We start from the raw sequence: 13,758 nt of genomic DNA, 5'->3' as shown, positions 1-13,758 counted from the left end.
TCTGCACCTACAGTCTTCTCAAATAGCCTCAACACTCTCATTATTATTCAAATACATTTTGCAAGCAGGAGGTAATTCTGGTTCTGTGAAAACAGAGCAAAACAGCCGGGAACCCTTTAGCAATTCCATGGGATTTGGTCATGATTTCAGATGCAGCTGCTCTGTTTGGGATTGCACAACAAAGCAAACACACACATCCATTGCTCAGGTGATCCCTGTCACAGGCTGTCACTGACCCCAGACCCAAACACAACTGCAGAGTTTAGGAGAGAGCTTTGCTCTGGACATCCATCTTCTCATTTCTGTCCCTCTCTCTCTGTGGACAGCTGAAGTGGAACTAAAGTCCCAAATTGAGCCCAAGCAGGATCTCACCCTAATTAGGCCTTGAGGTACCCTTTGAAGATGAAAGGCAGGATGGAAAAACTGCTAAATAGTGTTCCTGTCTGCGGCTGGGGTGAAGATAAATTGGGCCTCAGTCTCCAACACTGATCCATTCACACTTTTAGATATGAAGAGCAAGCCAGCATGTCCTGCTCTCACAGACACCGCTGCCCTCCTTGCATCCCTTTGGGCACTCCAGAAGGACTGAGTGTGTCCCAGCTGTGCTCTGCAGGCTGACACTGCTCTGCCTTCAGAGGAGCAGCCTGTGCAGGAAAGCTCTGCTGGCCCCCAGAGCTGCAGCCACAGCTCCCAGCAGAGGGGAGAGCCCTGGAGAGCTGCCAGACGTGCTGGGCGTGTTGGCACTGACCTCTCCTCCAGTGGCCCGGTCGAGTCCTTTGGAAACGGTTCCGAAAGCCCTGGAGACAAAACAGCAGAGAAGAAAGAAGCAGTGCTTGAGGCCCTGGGAGTGAAAGCTAACCCAGACAGGAGATCTCTGCTGCCTGCAGCGCTCACAAACACCTGGGTGCATCGACCCTTGCAACAACAGCGCAGCAGCCACCAGCCCTCTGCCATGCCAGGTGTGCAAGAGAAAACTGAGACCCAACACGAAGGAATTGGGCTGGAGCAAATCCCAAATGTCCACACTTAATTGCTTTAGTTCAAAACCTGTTGTGAGCAATGGGTGTCTAAAGAACTGGAAAAGAATGCATTTCATCCTTTTCCATTTCCTGCCTAAGACCTGCAGGATCCACAAGGGCCCTGCCATCAGGCAGGTGATGCATTTTCCCCCAGAGTGCATCAGCTCTGTGTCTGTTGCTGAATGTATGGGCTCTACGAGCTGTGCTAGAATAGAGCACTTATTAGTTCATCTCCGGTTCCTGTTTCTAAACCTTTAGGTTGTTAATTCTGACCGGAAGATATTTTATGAAGCAAAATACTTGAAAGAAATCTCCCTGAGAGCTGTTGTCTGACAGTCTCCAGATGGTGAGTGGCTCTTTTAGGCAATCCAGTTCCAGACACAGAAGATCTCCCAGGTCCTGCTCCTTGCTGCAGGCAGGACACTGCCGGCCTCAGGGGCCTGTGACGGCTCCTTCTGACCACAGTTCTCAATTCTGATCAGGACTGAGAGACAGCAGGATGGCACCCCAGTGTCTGAAGGTGTTTGGAGCTCTCCTGACTTCTCCCTTGATCCTGCACCAGCACAGCCCCTGGGCTGCTTGTGCAGAAGTAGCTGCCGTGCACTTACCCTTGGCCAATCTGCTCCACTTCCAGGTATTTCTCGTCTGGCTCCTCCACGCTCACGATGTTCCCTGAAAGAAACCACGTGGAAGAGGCTCCCTCCCAGAGCGAGACCCCACCAGAGCAGAGCCAGAATGCAGCCCCACTCCCTGGGGCCGTGAGCCCCTTGGTCTCAGCTGGGGAAGGACAATAAATGCCCCTGTGACATTCAGCTGCAGAGCAACGCTGGCTGCAGCTGATGCCGAGACACACACACAGCCCCTGCTCTGAACACAGGAACAGAGCAGACGTACTCAGCTGCACCAGGCACCACTCCCCTCTCCCCTCTGGCTGCAGGGCTGTGCTGCTGTCAGAACCTTCAGCCCAGGATCCCACAGCGGAGGGAGGTTCCGTGTCCTCTTCCCAAGCACAGGGAGGTTCAGTGTCCTCTTCCCAAGCACAGGGAGGTTCTGGGTCCTCTTCCCAAAATGCTGCAGGTTCGCCATCATCTTTCCAAGCCAGGGGATGTTCACTGTCCTCTTCCCATGCTGGGAGTTCACCCTCCTCTTCCCAAGGCACAGGATGTCCTCTGTCCTCATCCCACAGCGGGAGATGTCCTCTGTCCTCATCCCACACCATGGGGGCTTGGCCATCCTCGTCCTGCACCAGGGGACATCCACTGCCCTCGTCCCACGCCGGGAGATGTCCACTGTCCTTGTCCCACGCCGCGGGAGCCTCGCTGCTGTATTCCCACAGCGCAGGATGTTCGCCCTCGTCTCCCAGAGCAGCGGGAAGTTCACTGTCATCTCCCGGCACCGAGGGAAGTTCACCAGCGTCCCCCAGAACAGCGGGGAGCTCACCGCTGTCTTCCTCCTCTTTGGCCTCCTCTTGGGAAGCAGAGGGAGCCAGAGGAGGGGCTGGTGCTGCTTTTGTGCCCTGTGGACAGATGGCAGCGTGAGGGACGGGAAGTTCTATCTCAGTGATCACCTTATTTGCCTTCAGCTGCACATCCAGCTGCACTAAGCAGAAATTGGGTTTGGAGTCCTTCAAACTAACAATGGGCTAAAGTCGACATTGCCACTTATTGTTGGGAAAACGATATTCCACTGTGGCTAAAGCCAGCAAGCAATCCTCTGCCTGCAAAACCAGACCTGCAGCTCTTCAAAAGCTCAGCAGCAGAAAAGGAGAAATCTGCTGGGGATCCCTTTGCTGCTGCTGCTGCTGCTGCAAAGACTCTGACAGGAACTTTCCTTCAGCCTCCCAGGCTGGCACTCAGCTGCCACACGCCGAGCTCACAGTTTACTGCACAATTCCAAACACCAAAGGTTCCTTTCCCACTCACCGGAGGAGGAGCTGCTCGGAATCCACACATGAGGTGCCCTGCAACGGGAGAGGGAACATGAACCAGATGCTGTCAGGAAAAAACTGCCTGTGGTGGGAAATGCCACAGTGCAAGTCAACCCCGAGAGAGCATTTTGCTTTCCCAGCGTCCCTCCAGGAGCCACAGTCCCTTCCCACAGCAAGAGAACAGCACAAAATGCTGGGCTGGGTCAGTTCTTGGCTGGGCAGGGAGTTCCCGGCTCTGCTGCCACAGACTCCCCGCTGGAGGGAACAGAACCCCCCAGGGCTCATTGCAAATGCTGTGCACGCCCCGCTGGCTGCAGACACCCCCTTTTTCAGCTGCAGCTGCTGGCAGGAGCTCTCCCAAAGCAATGGAGCCTTCATGGCCATTTGGTTACAAAGTCAGCTCGGGTCCAGAGGAAGAACAGAAAGCACACAGCAAGCGCAAAGCCACAGCACCGAGGGAAAACATCAACTTACGTGCCAAGTGGGTTAAAAAATAGCCCGAATAAGCCACAGAGTACAGCGTGCAAACTGCAGCAGCCACGTGCTGGATCATTTTGGCTGCGCTGCACACGCCTGCAGACTGCAGCCCTGCAAGCACACAAGGACACCCGTCAGGGCTGGGCTGGTGCTGAGAATGCCTCGGGCAGGAGGATCCTCCGGCACGGAGCAGTGCCCAGAGCCACTGGGGACACTGAGGCCTCCGTGTCCCACAGCCACGGGAGCACCTCGGGGACGTGGCAGTGCTCCTGTGACATCACAGCAGCAGCTCACGCAGAAACCGCCCGGAAGGTTCTCCTGGGCCACAAAGGAGCACAAAGAACCCTCCCAGGGCACAGCCTATTGCCCAAAGGCTCCAGGAGGAGCTCTGAAAATGCAGCAAACAGGGACACCCCATAGCCCAGCCTGAACACTGAGGAGGAACAAGGACGGGAGCACAGCAGAGGAAACAGGACCTTTAGTCACCGCTACTTCTGACTAAAGCCAGCAAGCCGTGTTCCCGCGGGGATCTTTGTTCTCGCTCTAAAAACAAGCAAGGTGCTCCACTCGAAATATACAGAAGGCAGGAACTGGGCAGGAGGTGGGATTAGGAAGGAGGAGGAGGAAGATGAGGATGAGGAGCAGGAAAAGGAGGAGAAACAGGAGGTTCCAGTGCCCCCTGAGGCCGCAGCACCCTTGGCCCCAGGACCATCGCCCCCAGCTCATCCTGCAGGTGAGAGGGGAGGGGGAGCTCGCCCCAAATCTATCGGGGGGTCCCTGAGAGGGTTTTTATTGGGGTGTGTTTGGAGCTTGCAGATTGTGGAATTGAGCCCCAGATGTTCGTCTGGGAGGCCCAAATAAACCCCGGGAGGTTTTTTTCTCTCTGTGTGTGTAGGTTTGGATCTTGCAGGACCCCAAAGCTGAGCCCCCTGGGGGATCTTTGGGAGTCCATGTGGCCATTGCCCAGTGTCACCAGGGGGAGGACATTGTCCTGGGGACCCCCGGGGGAGCAGAGGAGGGGAACCCCTGGGACCCCCAGAGTGGGGAGAGCAGAGAGGGGCGATCCTGGAGCTGGGGGACCCCCGGCTGGCTGGAAAGGGGGGGAGCCTGGAGAGGAGGAACCCCTGGGACACCTGGGATCTCAGAGTAGATCATCAGGGGAGAAGGGACCCCATGGAGCCCCAACAGCCCCTGGATCATCCCTAAGCAGGACACCTGAGAAGGGGGAACCCCTGGAGCCATTGGACCCCCATCATCCCAAGGAAAGGAAACCTCTGGAACCCCAAAAGTGGAGAGATCAGAGATAGGGAACTCCTGGGAGTGTTGTTTTGGGCTGAACCTTGAGACTGTGGAGATTTTCATGGACACAAGAGTCCTGCTGAGTTCTAGGGATGGACTTGGGCAGGAGGAGCCTCCAGTCCAAGGTGCTCGCCTCTTGTTTTTCCCCCAAACCAGGATTTGTCATTCCCTGGGTGTGGCTGGATGGAGGAGGAGGAAAAGCCCCGGAGATGCTGCAGGAGGAGGAGCTGCAAACCCAGCCCAGGGAGCTGCAGGGAGGAAAGAGCCCCCCTGAGCCAGGAAGGTGGGCGGAGATCCAGCCGGAGCTCGGAGCTGGTGGAGAAGCCTCATGGCAGGGAGAAGCCCCACAAGTGCTTGGAATGTGGGCAGGGTTTCAGCTGGAACTCCCACCTGATGGAACACCAGAGGATCCACACTGGGGAGAGGCCCTACGAGTGTGAGGAATGTGGGAAGAGCTTCAGTGGGACCTCCAACCTCACCAAGCACCACAGGATCCACACTGGGGAACGGCCCTATGAGTGCTTGGAATGTCAGAAGAGCTTCAGGTGGAATTCAGAGATCATCACTCACCAGCACTTCCACACCAGGGAGGCCCTGCGGGTGTCCTGAGTGGGGGAAGAGCTTTGTGCGCTGCTCCAGCTCCATCCCCATGGGAGGATCCAGGCTGGATGATCCCCAGTTGTTGCAGCCTGAGCTGCTAAAAGGAGAGTCCACGGTAAAGAAGCAGAAAAGGCCTTTGCATGGTATCCACAGATGTCTGAATCAGCCATGCCGTGAGATGTTCAGGGTTTTCCCCAGCACGCCCATCCCCCTGCTCCAACTCTCAGCTCTCCCTGTCCTGAGGAGTCGGGGTGGGGGTGACCCTGGCCCCTGGGCAGTACAAGGTGAGGCCCAGTCAGGGAACAGGGAGGGAGTGGCCCAGGGACACAGGAACAGACACAGGAACAGGGCAAGGAGCAAACAGTCCAACAGCCCCTTGAGGGAAGCCTCCCGCGTCTCCCCAAACCAGGGAAATGCCCCCCAGGATCCCCACAATTCCCCTTTTTATATTATTAAGAAAGCTTCTCTGGAGGATCAAACTGATTCAACACAAAATGACAAAAACAATCAAAAGCGCTCATACGACAATTTTCAAAATGCAAACAATTCTGAGTCTCTAATGTCCAAATAGATTTTCTTAGAGCTGGCAGGAGGGATGTGGGGTTTTCTTAGTCTGGTTTATCAGGAGATGGAATCAGGAGCCTTCAGTAGGGACTGGTTCTCTGGCCCCTGTGGCAGTGCTGCTGGCTGTGACAGACTCTGTACGAGGTAATGTAGGTGGTGGTGTGCCTGTTGGAAACTCCAAATAGAAATCATTACTTTTTAAGAAAAAGATGGTTAATTTAGGAAAACTTTCCTTTCTTCCCCACCAATTACACTCCTTCAGGTATTATGAAGGAACTCTGGGGAAAGGGACTAGTGGAGGGAGGCCATGGAAAGGGGGAAAAGGAGGTAGGAATTTGTGGGAACATAAAAAAGGGGTAATAGGACAAGGGAAAGGAAACAGGGAAAGTGGGAGGGGGGCAGGGAGGCCACAGGAATTGGGGAAGGGTATTAGAAGAAGTGGGACTTATCAGACAGGAAAGTTGTTTTGATATGGAGGTGGAGTCTTGGATGGAAGGTGGCTTATCGGTGTTCTGTGCTCTTTCAGCTTTTGGGCTGTTGCTGGGATTTGGCTGCTGGTTTTGGGTTTAATTTCCCCGGTAGGAGTGTGGAGGACTTCCATGACATGGGTAATATTTCGCAGGTTTGCAGTTTGGTGCATGTTTGCTACCTTGCACTGGAACTCCACCAGGTCCTGTCACATCGGCTGCTTGGGGGCCTTTTCTTCCTTGTATTATATTACATTCCACAATTTCTACATCTCCTAGACTGTGGAGTTATTTCCTGCGGTTATTCTTTTTTATAGCAGTCTGTTGAACAAACACATCTTGTTTGTTATCATTCAGGGTTATGAAACCGTATCTGTTTTTGACATTGAACCATTTCCTGTCCCCAGAACGTTCATGGCAAGGACTTTTTCACCTTGGCCAGCGGGTTTGCGTGTGTGTTGGTGATGCTGGACGTGGCGCCGGTGCTGGGGCGCTGCCGTGCGGGGCTCGTCCCGCTCCCGGCGCTGGCGGCCGCGCCGAGGCTCGGCCCCTTCTCCTTCCCGGCTCTGTCCCGGCCGGTGCCCGCGGACGCTGCGGGCGCAGGAGCTCCGGAGCAGCAGCGGGGCGGGGGCGGCAGTTTCGCCCCAGGACTGCGGTTCTGAGCCGCCCCCGGCGGGGCTGCCCGCCCGCCGGCCTCGCCCGCCCGCCCTCGGCCCCGGGGCCGCGGCTGCCGCTCGTTGTCTCCGTGCGGGACCGCGCCGCGCTCCCCGCCCGTTTCCCGGACGCTGCGAGGGCTGATCATTTCTAGGTGTTCTGGAGAGGGCAGCGAGGTCAGTTAAAGTGCACAGGAGGCCAGTGAGGGCAGTTTGCTTGGAAATGGCCCAACTGGCCACAGTTCAAGCACCTCTCGTTGTTAATGGGCACCACTGCCTCCCCCACCCCTTTGCTCATGGCCAGGGCTAAAGCAGTTTCTGAAGAAGAGGCCTTAGTGCAGGTGTCGACCATCTGTGGGATGAGTGGCTCTGGATTTTGGGGAAGAGCTCCGAGAAGCTTTTTGGTTTCCGGGTTGGCATTAGACATTGCCATTTTTCCCAGGAGTTCATCCCTGGCCTCTACATTATCAATTTGGCGATCAATGGCCTCTGGGAGGTGGTCAACAAACTTAACAAATGTCTCTTCAACCCCCTGATGGATTGAAGAAAAGTTTTGGACAAGGGTGGTTCCACCAGGGATTTTTAAAAGAGCAGTCTTTGCAGCAGATTTGATGTCATCTAAGACATTGTTGGGCAGCATGACCTGATCCTCTGGTCTGCTGAATTCCCCCTCTCCTGCCAAAGCCTCAGGGCCTTCCTGGCCTTCGCCTAAAACTTCACTCAAGTCATACTTGGATAGGATTGGCTTTAAAAGTTTTTTCCACTGCAATAGTGCAGTGGTAATGTAATGGAAGGCATGGGGAATTAAGGTATGTCCTGTGAAAGTTTAGTCCAATACATTTTTAAAATATGGAGAATTGCGGCCATAGTCTCTGGCCGCTTTTCTCAACTCCTTCCCCTCAGTGTGAGGAATCCACTCCCATCGCGGCTCCTTTCCCCGTTTAATGACGACAGGCGCCGCAAGGCAATCGAGATCTCTCACCAAGTCCAGGTCCCCATCCCGCAGGGCTCCTCCCTGATCCGTGTCCAGCCTCCTCCCGGCCTGTTGTTATTGCCGGGGTGCCGCCGTCCTCATCCTCTTCGGAAGGTGGGTCGGGGCGGGCTGGAGCGCGCAGCCTCCGGCGGAGCGGTGGGGCCCAGTGACTCGGGGCCTGCAGGCCAGCATGGCGGGCTTCCAGCCAGGCCCGCGTTCGGTTCCGCGGCGTGGGAACCGGGATGGGCTGGAGAAGGAGGGAACCACCCTCAAGGGCCCACTCGGGGATGTGGGCAGGGGACAGAAGGGGCTGGTCCCGACGGTGACACCATCGACGCAGCTGCGAGCGCAGGGGAGGGACCCGAGGCGGGGCTGTACAACTGACATTCCTGGAGCTGGGGACCAAACTGGGGACAGGGCAGTCGGGGACAAGGGAGCGGGGAAGGCTCGGGCTGGAGTGGCCAGGGCCAGCCCGAGAGAGGGACTGAGTGGGGCAGGAGGCAGCAGGGAGTAGGTGACAGCCCTGTGCCCGTGGGCAGGGTCTGGCTCCCAACCCACCCATAGGGGAAGCAGGGTTAGGATCAGGGAGGGAGTAACACGGGGAACAAGAACCAGGGACCCAACTTTCTCACTTAGGCTTTACTAATTTAAAAATCAAATTGAAAATAGGATTAAACTTTCCCACTTTATAATTTCCACCCACTTGTATATCATAAATGCATCACCCAACTTTCCCCCAGAATGAAAGTGACAAAACATCTTCCTGGGAAGCCTCAGGAAAGTGCTCAAACAAAAACTGAACAAAAGTTTTAAGATCCCTCTTTTTAAATGAAACATTCCCTAGTACTAAGGTTGCTTTAATCTGAATATAAATCTCTCGTTGAGCTGGGGATAAATGATTGTCCATGTTCCCCAAACAACCCAAAATTCCCCCCCACGAGGCAAAAGGATTAACTTAAGATAAATGTGTTCATGTGTAGTGCTCTCCCCCGGGAACCTGGCAGCCCACGCTGAAAGTACTCACCAATGCGAGGGACACAAAGGAAAAGCGAAACCTCGAGGGGGCTGGTGGGCTCCTGCCGGTCCTTTGGATTCTGAAAGCTTCCCTTCCAAAGCGGCAGCCTTCCCTCAGAATTCCAAAGGGGTGCTGACAGGCCAGGAGAAACAGTCCTCACAAAGCGTAGGAAGAAGCTCCTCCTGGAGCTGGTCCCAAACGACGCTTGAATTCCCAAAGATCCCAGATCCGATGACCTTCAGGAGACGCTCTCTGGGACTGGACAACTGCCCAAGGTCCCTGTTCTGGGAGCCATTTGTTCCAGCCTGAACTGCTACGAGGAGAGTGCAGGGTAAAGAAGCAGAAAAGGCCTTTGCATGGTATCCACAGATACCACGGGACAGATACTCCAGGGACAGCAGCCAGGTACTGCAACAGCGACCCGCACGTTATGGAGCAAAGAAGGACTGCGGTGGGCTGGCTCTGCCGGTACAACCACGAGTATCTCAGCCCGTTCCTCACGGAGCGCCGAGGTGAGCGTGGGGCAGAGCGTGTCCCCTCGAGCCCTGCTCTGGCAATGACCCTGAGGCCCCTCAAAACCTCCCTGGGAATCGCCCCAGAGCCCTCAGCCCTCCTTGTGCCCATCCCCGAGACCTTCTGTCCCTGCCACTGACCCCCGTGGCTCTCCCAGTCCATCCCAGTCTCTCCCAGTGCCTCCCGGCTGTCCATCTCAGCCTGGCGTGGCGCTGCCGCCCCTCAGCCAATCAGAGCGCGAGTCTCTGATGACTCATCAGTTGCCAGGCAGACCCGCAGCGCCGCGTGCCCCGCGCTGGACTCGGCCTCCCAGTGCCGCGCGCTTCATTCCCAGTTCCTCCCAGTGCCGCCCCCGTCCCTCCCACTCCTTCCCAGCCCATTCCCAGTTCCTCCCAGTGCCGCCCCAGTCCCTCCCACTCCTTCCCAGCCCATTCCCAGTTCCTCCCCAGTTCACTCCGAGATCTCCACCCTCTGCCAGTGTCCCCCATCCCCTCCCCTCTCTCTGAGTATCATCCCAGTCTTTCCCAGTTCATTCCAAGTCCCTCTCAGTCCATTCCCAGTCTGCCCCAAGGCCACACCACCCCTCCCCTCTCTCTCCACGTTTCTCCCAGCTGATCCCAGTGTGTTCCCGCTCTCTCCCAGTCACCCCCACCTTGTCCATCTCTCTTCTGCCCTCGAGCTCCCAGCCCAGCCCCGGCACCTGCTCTGCTTCTTGGTGGATTTCTACCCTACCCACACCCAGCTGAGGTGGTTCCAGGGCCAGCAGGAGCTCTCTGTGGTGGCCACCGACATGGTCCCCAAAGGGGACTGGACCCACCAGCTCCTGGTGCTGCTGGAAACCTCAACCCGGGCCGGGCTCACCTCCACCTGCCAGGTGGAGCACGTCAGCCTGGAGCACCCCCTGAGCCAGCACTGGGATACAGGGGAGGAATTGGGGGCACTGGGACAGCCACTGGGATGTGCTGGTTTCAACTGGGAGGGAGTTGGAGAGCCTGGTTTCAACTGGGAGAGGAGGTTGTGGATTTGGAAAGGCTAAGAAGGGGTTTGAAGGATACTGGGGAGGATGGGATGGGGTTCTGGGGGTCCTGGTGGACACTGGGAGGGAGTTTGGGTGTGCTGGGTGTGACTGGGAGGGATGTGAGTGAGCCTGGAAGAGCTGGATGGAGATTGGGGATGGAAGAGCAGAGATTGGGACAAGGTTGGTTGTGCTGGGAAGAGACTGGGAGGGGTCTGGATGAACCCTGGTGGGGCTGGGAAGGGAATGAGAGAGAGTTTGGGGGTCCTGGGGCAGTGGGGGGTGACTGGAAGGAGGCTGTGGGATCCTGAGAGGGACAGGAGGGGCTTTGGTGGGTCCTGGGAAGGTGAGGAAGGGATCAAGAGGAAGGTTTCAGGGATCCTGAGTAGGTTGGGAGCAACCAGGAGGGTGCTTGGAGGGGCCTGGGTGCCTGTGAGAGTTTCTGGGGGGTCCTGACCCCTGCGGAGACCCCAGAGATGCTGCTGGATGCTGCCACAGCAAGATGCTGGCAGGAACTGGAGACTCCGAGTTGGGCTTCATCTTCCTGGCACTGGGGATCTGGTTCTACCTGCACAAGAAAGGGGGGTCCCGTGAGTCGTATCCCACCTCCCCCAGAATGTGAATGGTCCCCCCGGGGACCCCAGCCCGGTGTCACCCCCTTTTCTCTGCCCACAGAGCTCCTGAGCCACTGGCAGTGAGAGCCCCTCCCCATGGCCTCGGGCCCAGCCAGGACCCCCCACTCCATCCCCACGCTGATTTTGGGGGGGTCGAGTGTCCCCCCAGCCCTGCTGTCACTCTGCCCCTGCCCGCCTGCTCCCAGTGTTCCCAGTAAAGCTTCCCAGTTAAACCCAGCCCAGTTCCTGGGGGCACTGGGGAGGGACTTGGGGGGACCCCACGGCGGGGCCGGCCCTGGGCAGGGAGGGCGGGTCCAGGTGGGGAACACTGCCTGCTGCGGGTCTGCCCGGCAACTGGTGAGTCATCAGCCCCGCTCTCGCTGATTGGCTGACTCTTCTCCACCGCGTTCTCTCATTGGCTGAGGAGAGGCCCGGCAGTGCAGAGAAGGAACGGGAGAGATCCCGCCCCGAGCACCGGCACGGGGACAACAGACCCGGCCTGGGCACAGGGAGGGAATTTATTACCAACCAAACCACGGCAGCACCAGGAGAAGGGAAAGAAATCCCTCCAGCACCTTCCCCCACCCAACGGGGATCACCCACAACAGGGGTTATCCACCATGGAGAGACGGGGACATCCGAGTTTAGACCAAAACCAATTTTATTGAGTGTACCAGGTGTTTATACAGGGATTGACTTGTATGGTGCTTATAGAGGGCTCTATTTTTGGTAACAATTTCCCATTGGTTACACATTCTTCGTGACATCCAGTAACCTGGGAACATTTATGTTATCACAAAGACTCACACCATGTTGCTTGGTCAGTCTTCTTGCCCAGGGAGACTTCAAGTGTGTCTGTGTCTCCCACAGTTTCTGCTCAGTCAGGCCTCAGATATCGGGCCCCTTTATCAGCTCCATTGCTTTACTCTCTGTTTTATTCCCCATACGGGGACACCAGGGCTCTGCCCCACGGGGGTCACTGGGGATCATCCAGCCCGGATCCTCCCATGGGGGATGGAGCTGCAGGAGCACACCAAGCTCTTCCCTCACTCTCTTCCCTCACTCCAAGCTCTTCCCTCACTCGGGGCACTCACAGGGCTTCCCTTAGTGGTGCCTCCGTTGGTGTTGTGTCAGTTGAGAGCTACCGGAGAAGTTCTTCCCACACTTCCCACACTCGTAGGGCCTCTCTCCAGTGTGGATGCGCCGGTGCTCAGTGAGGCTGGAGTTGCGGTTGAAGCCCTTCCCGCAGTCGGGGCAGCGGTAGGGCCTCTCCTCTGTGTGAATCCGCTCATGTAGGAGGAGATTGGAGCTGGTCTGAAACCTCTTCCCACACTGGGGACACTCGTAGGGCCTCTCCCCAGTGTGGATGCCCTGGTGTCTTCTCAGGTGTGAGCTCCGCCCAAAGCTCTTCCCACATTCCAAGCACTCGTAGGGCCGTTCCCCAGTGTGGATCACCTGGTGCCAGATCAGGCCAGACCTGTGTCTGAAGCCCTTCCCACATTTCCCACACTCGTAGGGCCTCTCCCCAGTGTGGATGCGCCGGTGCACGGTGAGGTCGGAGTTGTGCTTGAAGCCCTCCCCGCAGTCGGGGCAGAGGAAGGGCCTCTCCTCTGTGTGACTCTGCTGATGTCTGAGGAGATTGGAGCTGCTCTGAAACCCCTTCCCACACTCCCCACACTCGTAGGGCCTCTCCCCAGTGTGGACCCTCTGGTGCTGGATCAGGCTGGATCTCCAGCTGAAACCCTTCCCACATTCCAAGCACTTGTGGGGCTTCTCCCTGCCATGAGGCTTCTCCAGGAGCTCCGAGCTCCGCCTGGATCTCAGCCCACCTTCCTGGCTCAGGGGGGCTCTTTCCTCCCCGCAGCTCCCTGGGCTGGGTTTGCAGCTCCTCCTCCTGCAGCATCTCCGGGGCTTTTCCTCCTCCTCCATCCAGCCACGCCCTGGAAATGACAAATCCTGATTTGACAGAAAAACAAGAGAAAAGCTCCTTGTACTGGAGGTTCCTCCTTGCCCAAGTTCATCTCAGGAAGTCACTGGGAATCTTGTGTCTATAAGAACCTACAAAACACCAAGATTTAGCTCAAAAATCCTGCAAACTTCAAGACACAGTACAAAACCTCCCCAAACATAACAGCTCAGCAAATCCACCTCCAAAACATAAAGATTCAGCTGCCACATAAAACCAAAGCACCAACATTTAGCCCAAGAAAGCTCAGAAACACCAAGATTCACCCTGTGAAAATCGTGGATCCCCCTCCACAGTCACCTGCTGCATGTGGGGGGAGCAGCGCTCCTGGGGCTGGGGGGAGGCTGCAGACACAGGGAGGGGTGGAACCTTCTGCTGCTTCCTCTTTCTGCTCCTCCTCCTCCTCCTCCTGTGTCTCTCCTCTTCCTCCTGCTATTCCTCCTTCTCCTGCACAATCCCACCTTCTCCTGCCACCTGCATCGTCTGACCATTTTGTTCCTCAAGCCTGCTTCTCCTTCCCCTCTCCTCCTGCCCCCAGGCCCAGCACCCACTGCCGGCTCCCTCTTCCCCACAGACCCACAGCATCCCAGCGCAGGGGCAGGGATGGAGCTGGGGCAGGTCGGGCTGGGGCAGCGCTGGGCTCTCGGCCGCTCCCG

The 13,758-nt window shown here is 56.9% G+C and overlaps 2 protein-coding genes across 2 annotated transcripts in view; one reads left to right on the top strand and one right to left on the bottom strand.

Moving 5' to 3' along the window:
- LOC144248803 (uncharacterized) overlaps positions 1 to 13,758 on the top strand; it is a 1,234,558-nt gene that overhangs the window by 192,881 nt on the left and 1,027,919 nt on the right. The window contains 1 exon segment of the mRNA XM_085565667.1: positions 5,058 to 5,313. Coding sequence (XP_085421793.1) covers positions 5,058 to 5,313 — 256 coding nt within the window.
- LOC146764066 (uncharacterized) lies at positions 11,788 to 13,623 on the bottom strand. Its single transcript, XM_085565621.1, has 2 exons — positions 13,403 to 13,623; positions 11,788 to 13,194 (listed from the first exon to the last, which is right to left on the bottom strand). Exon 2 carries the CDS (start codon positions 13,063 to 13,065, stop codon positions 12,241 to 12,243), a length of 825 nt encoding a protein of 274 aa, XP_085421747.1. The 5' UTR covers positions 13,066 to 13,194; positions 13,403 to 13,623; the 3' UTR covers positions 11,788 to 12,240.

The sequence above is a fragment of the Lonchura striata genome, chromosome 36, assembly GCF_050655825.1.
Source record: "Lonchura striata isolate lonStrDom1 chromosome 36, ASM5065582v1, whole genome shotgun sequence".
NCBI classification, from domain to species: Eukaryota; Metazoa; Chordata; class Aves; order Passeriformes; family Estrildidae; genus Lonchura; species Lonchura striata.
Note: the sequence above shows the minus strand (reverse complement) of the source record. Positions and strands in the feature narration are given on the sequence as shown.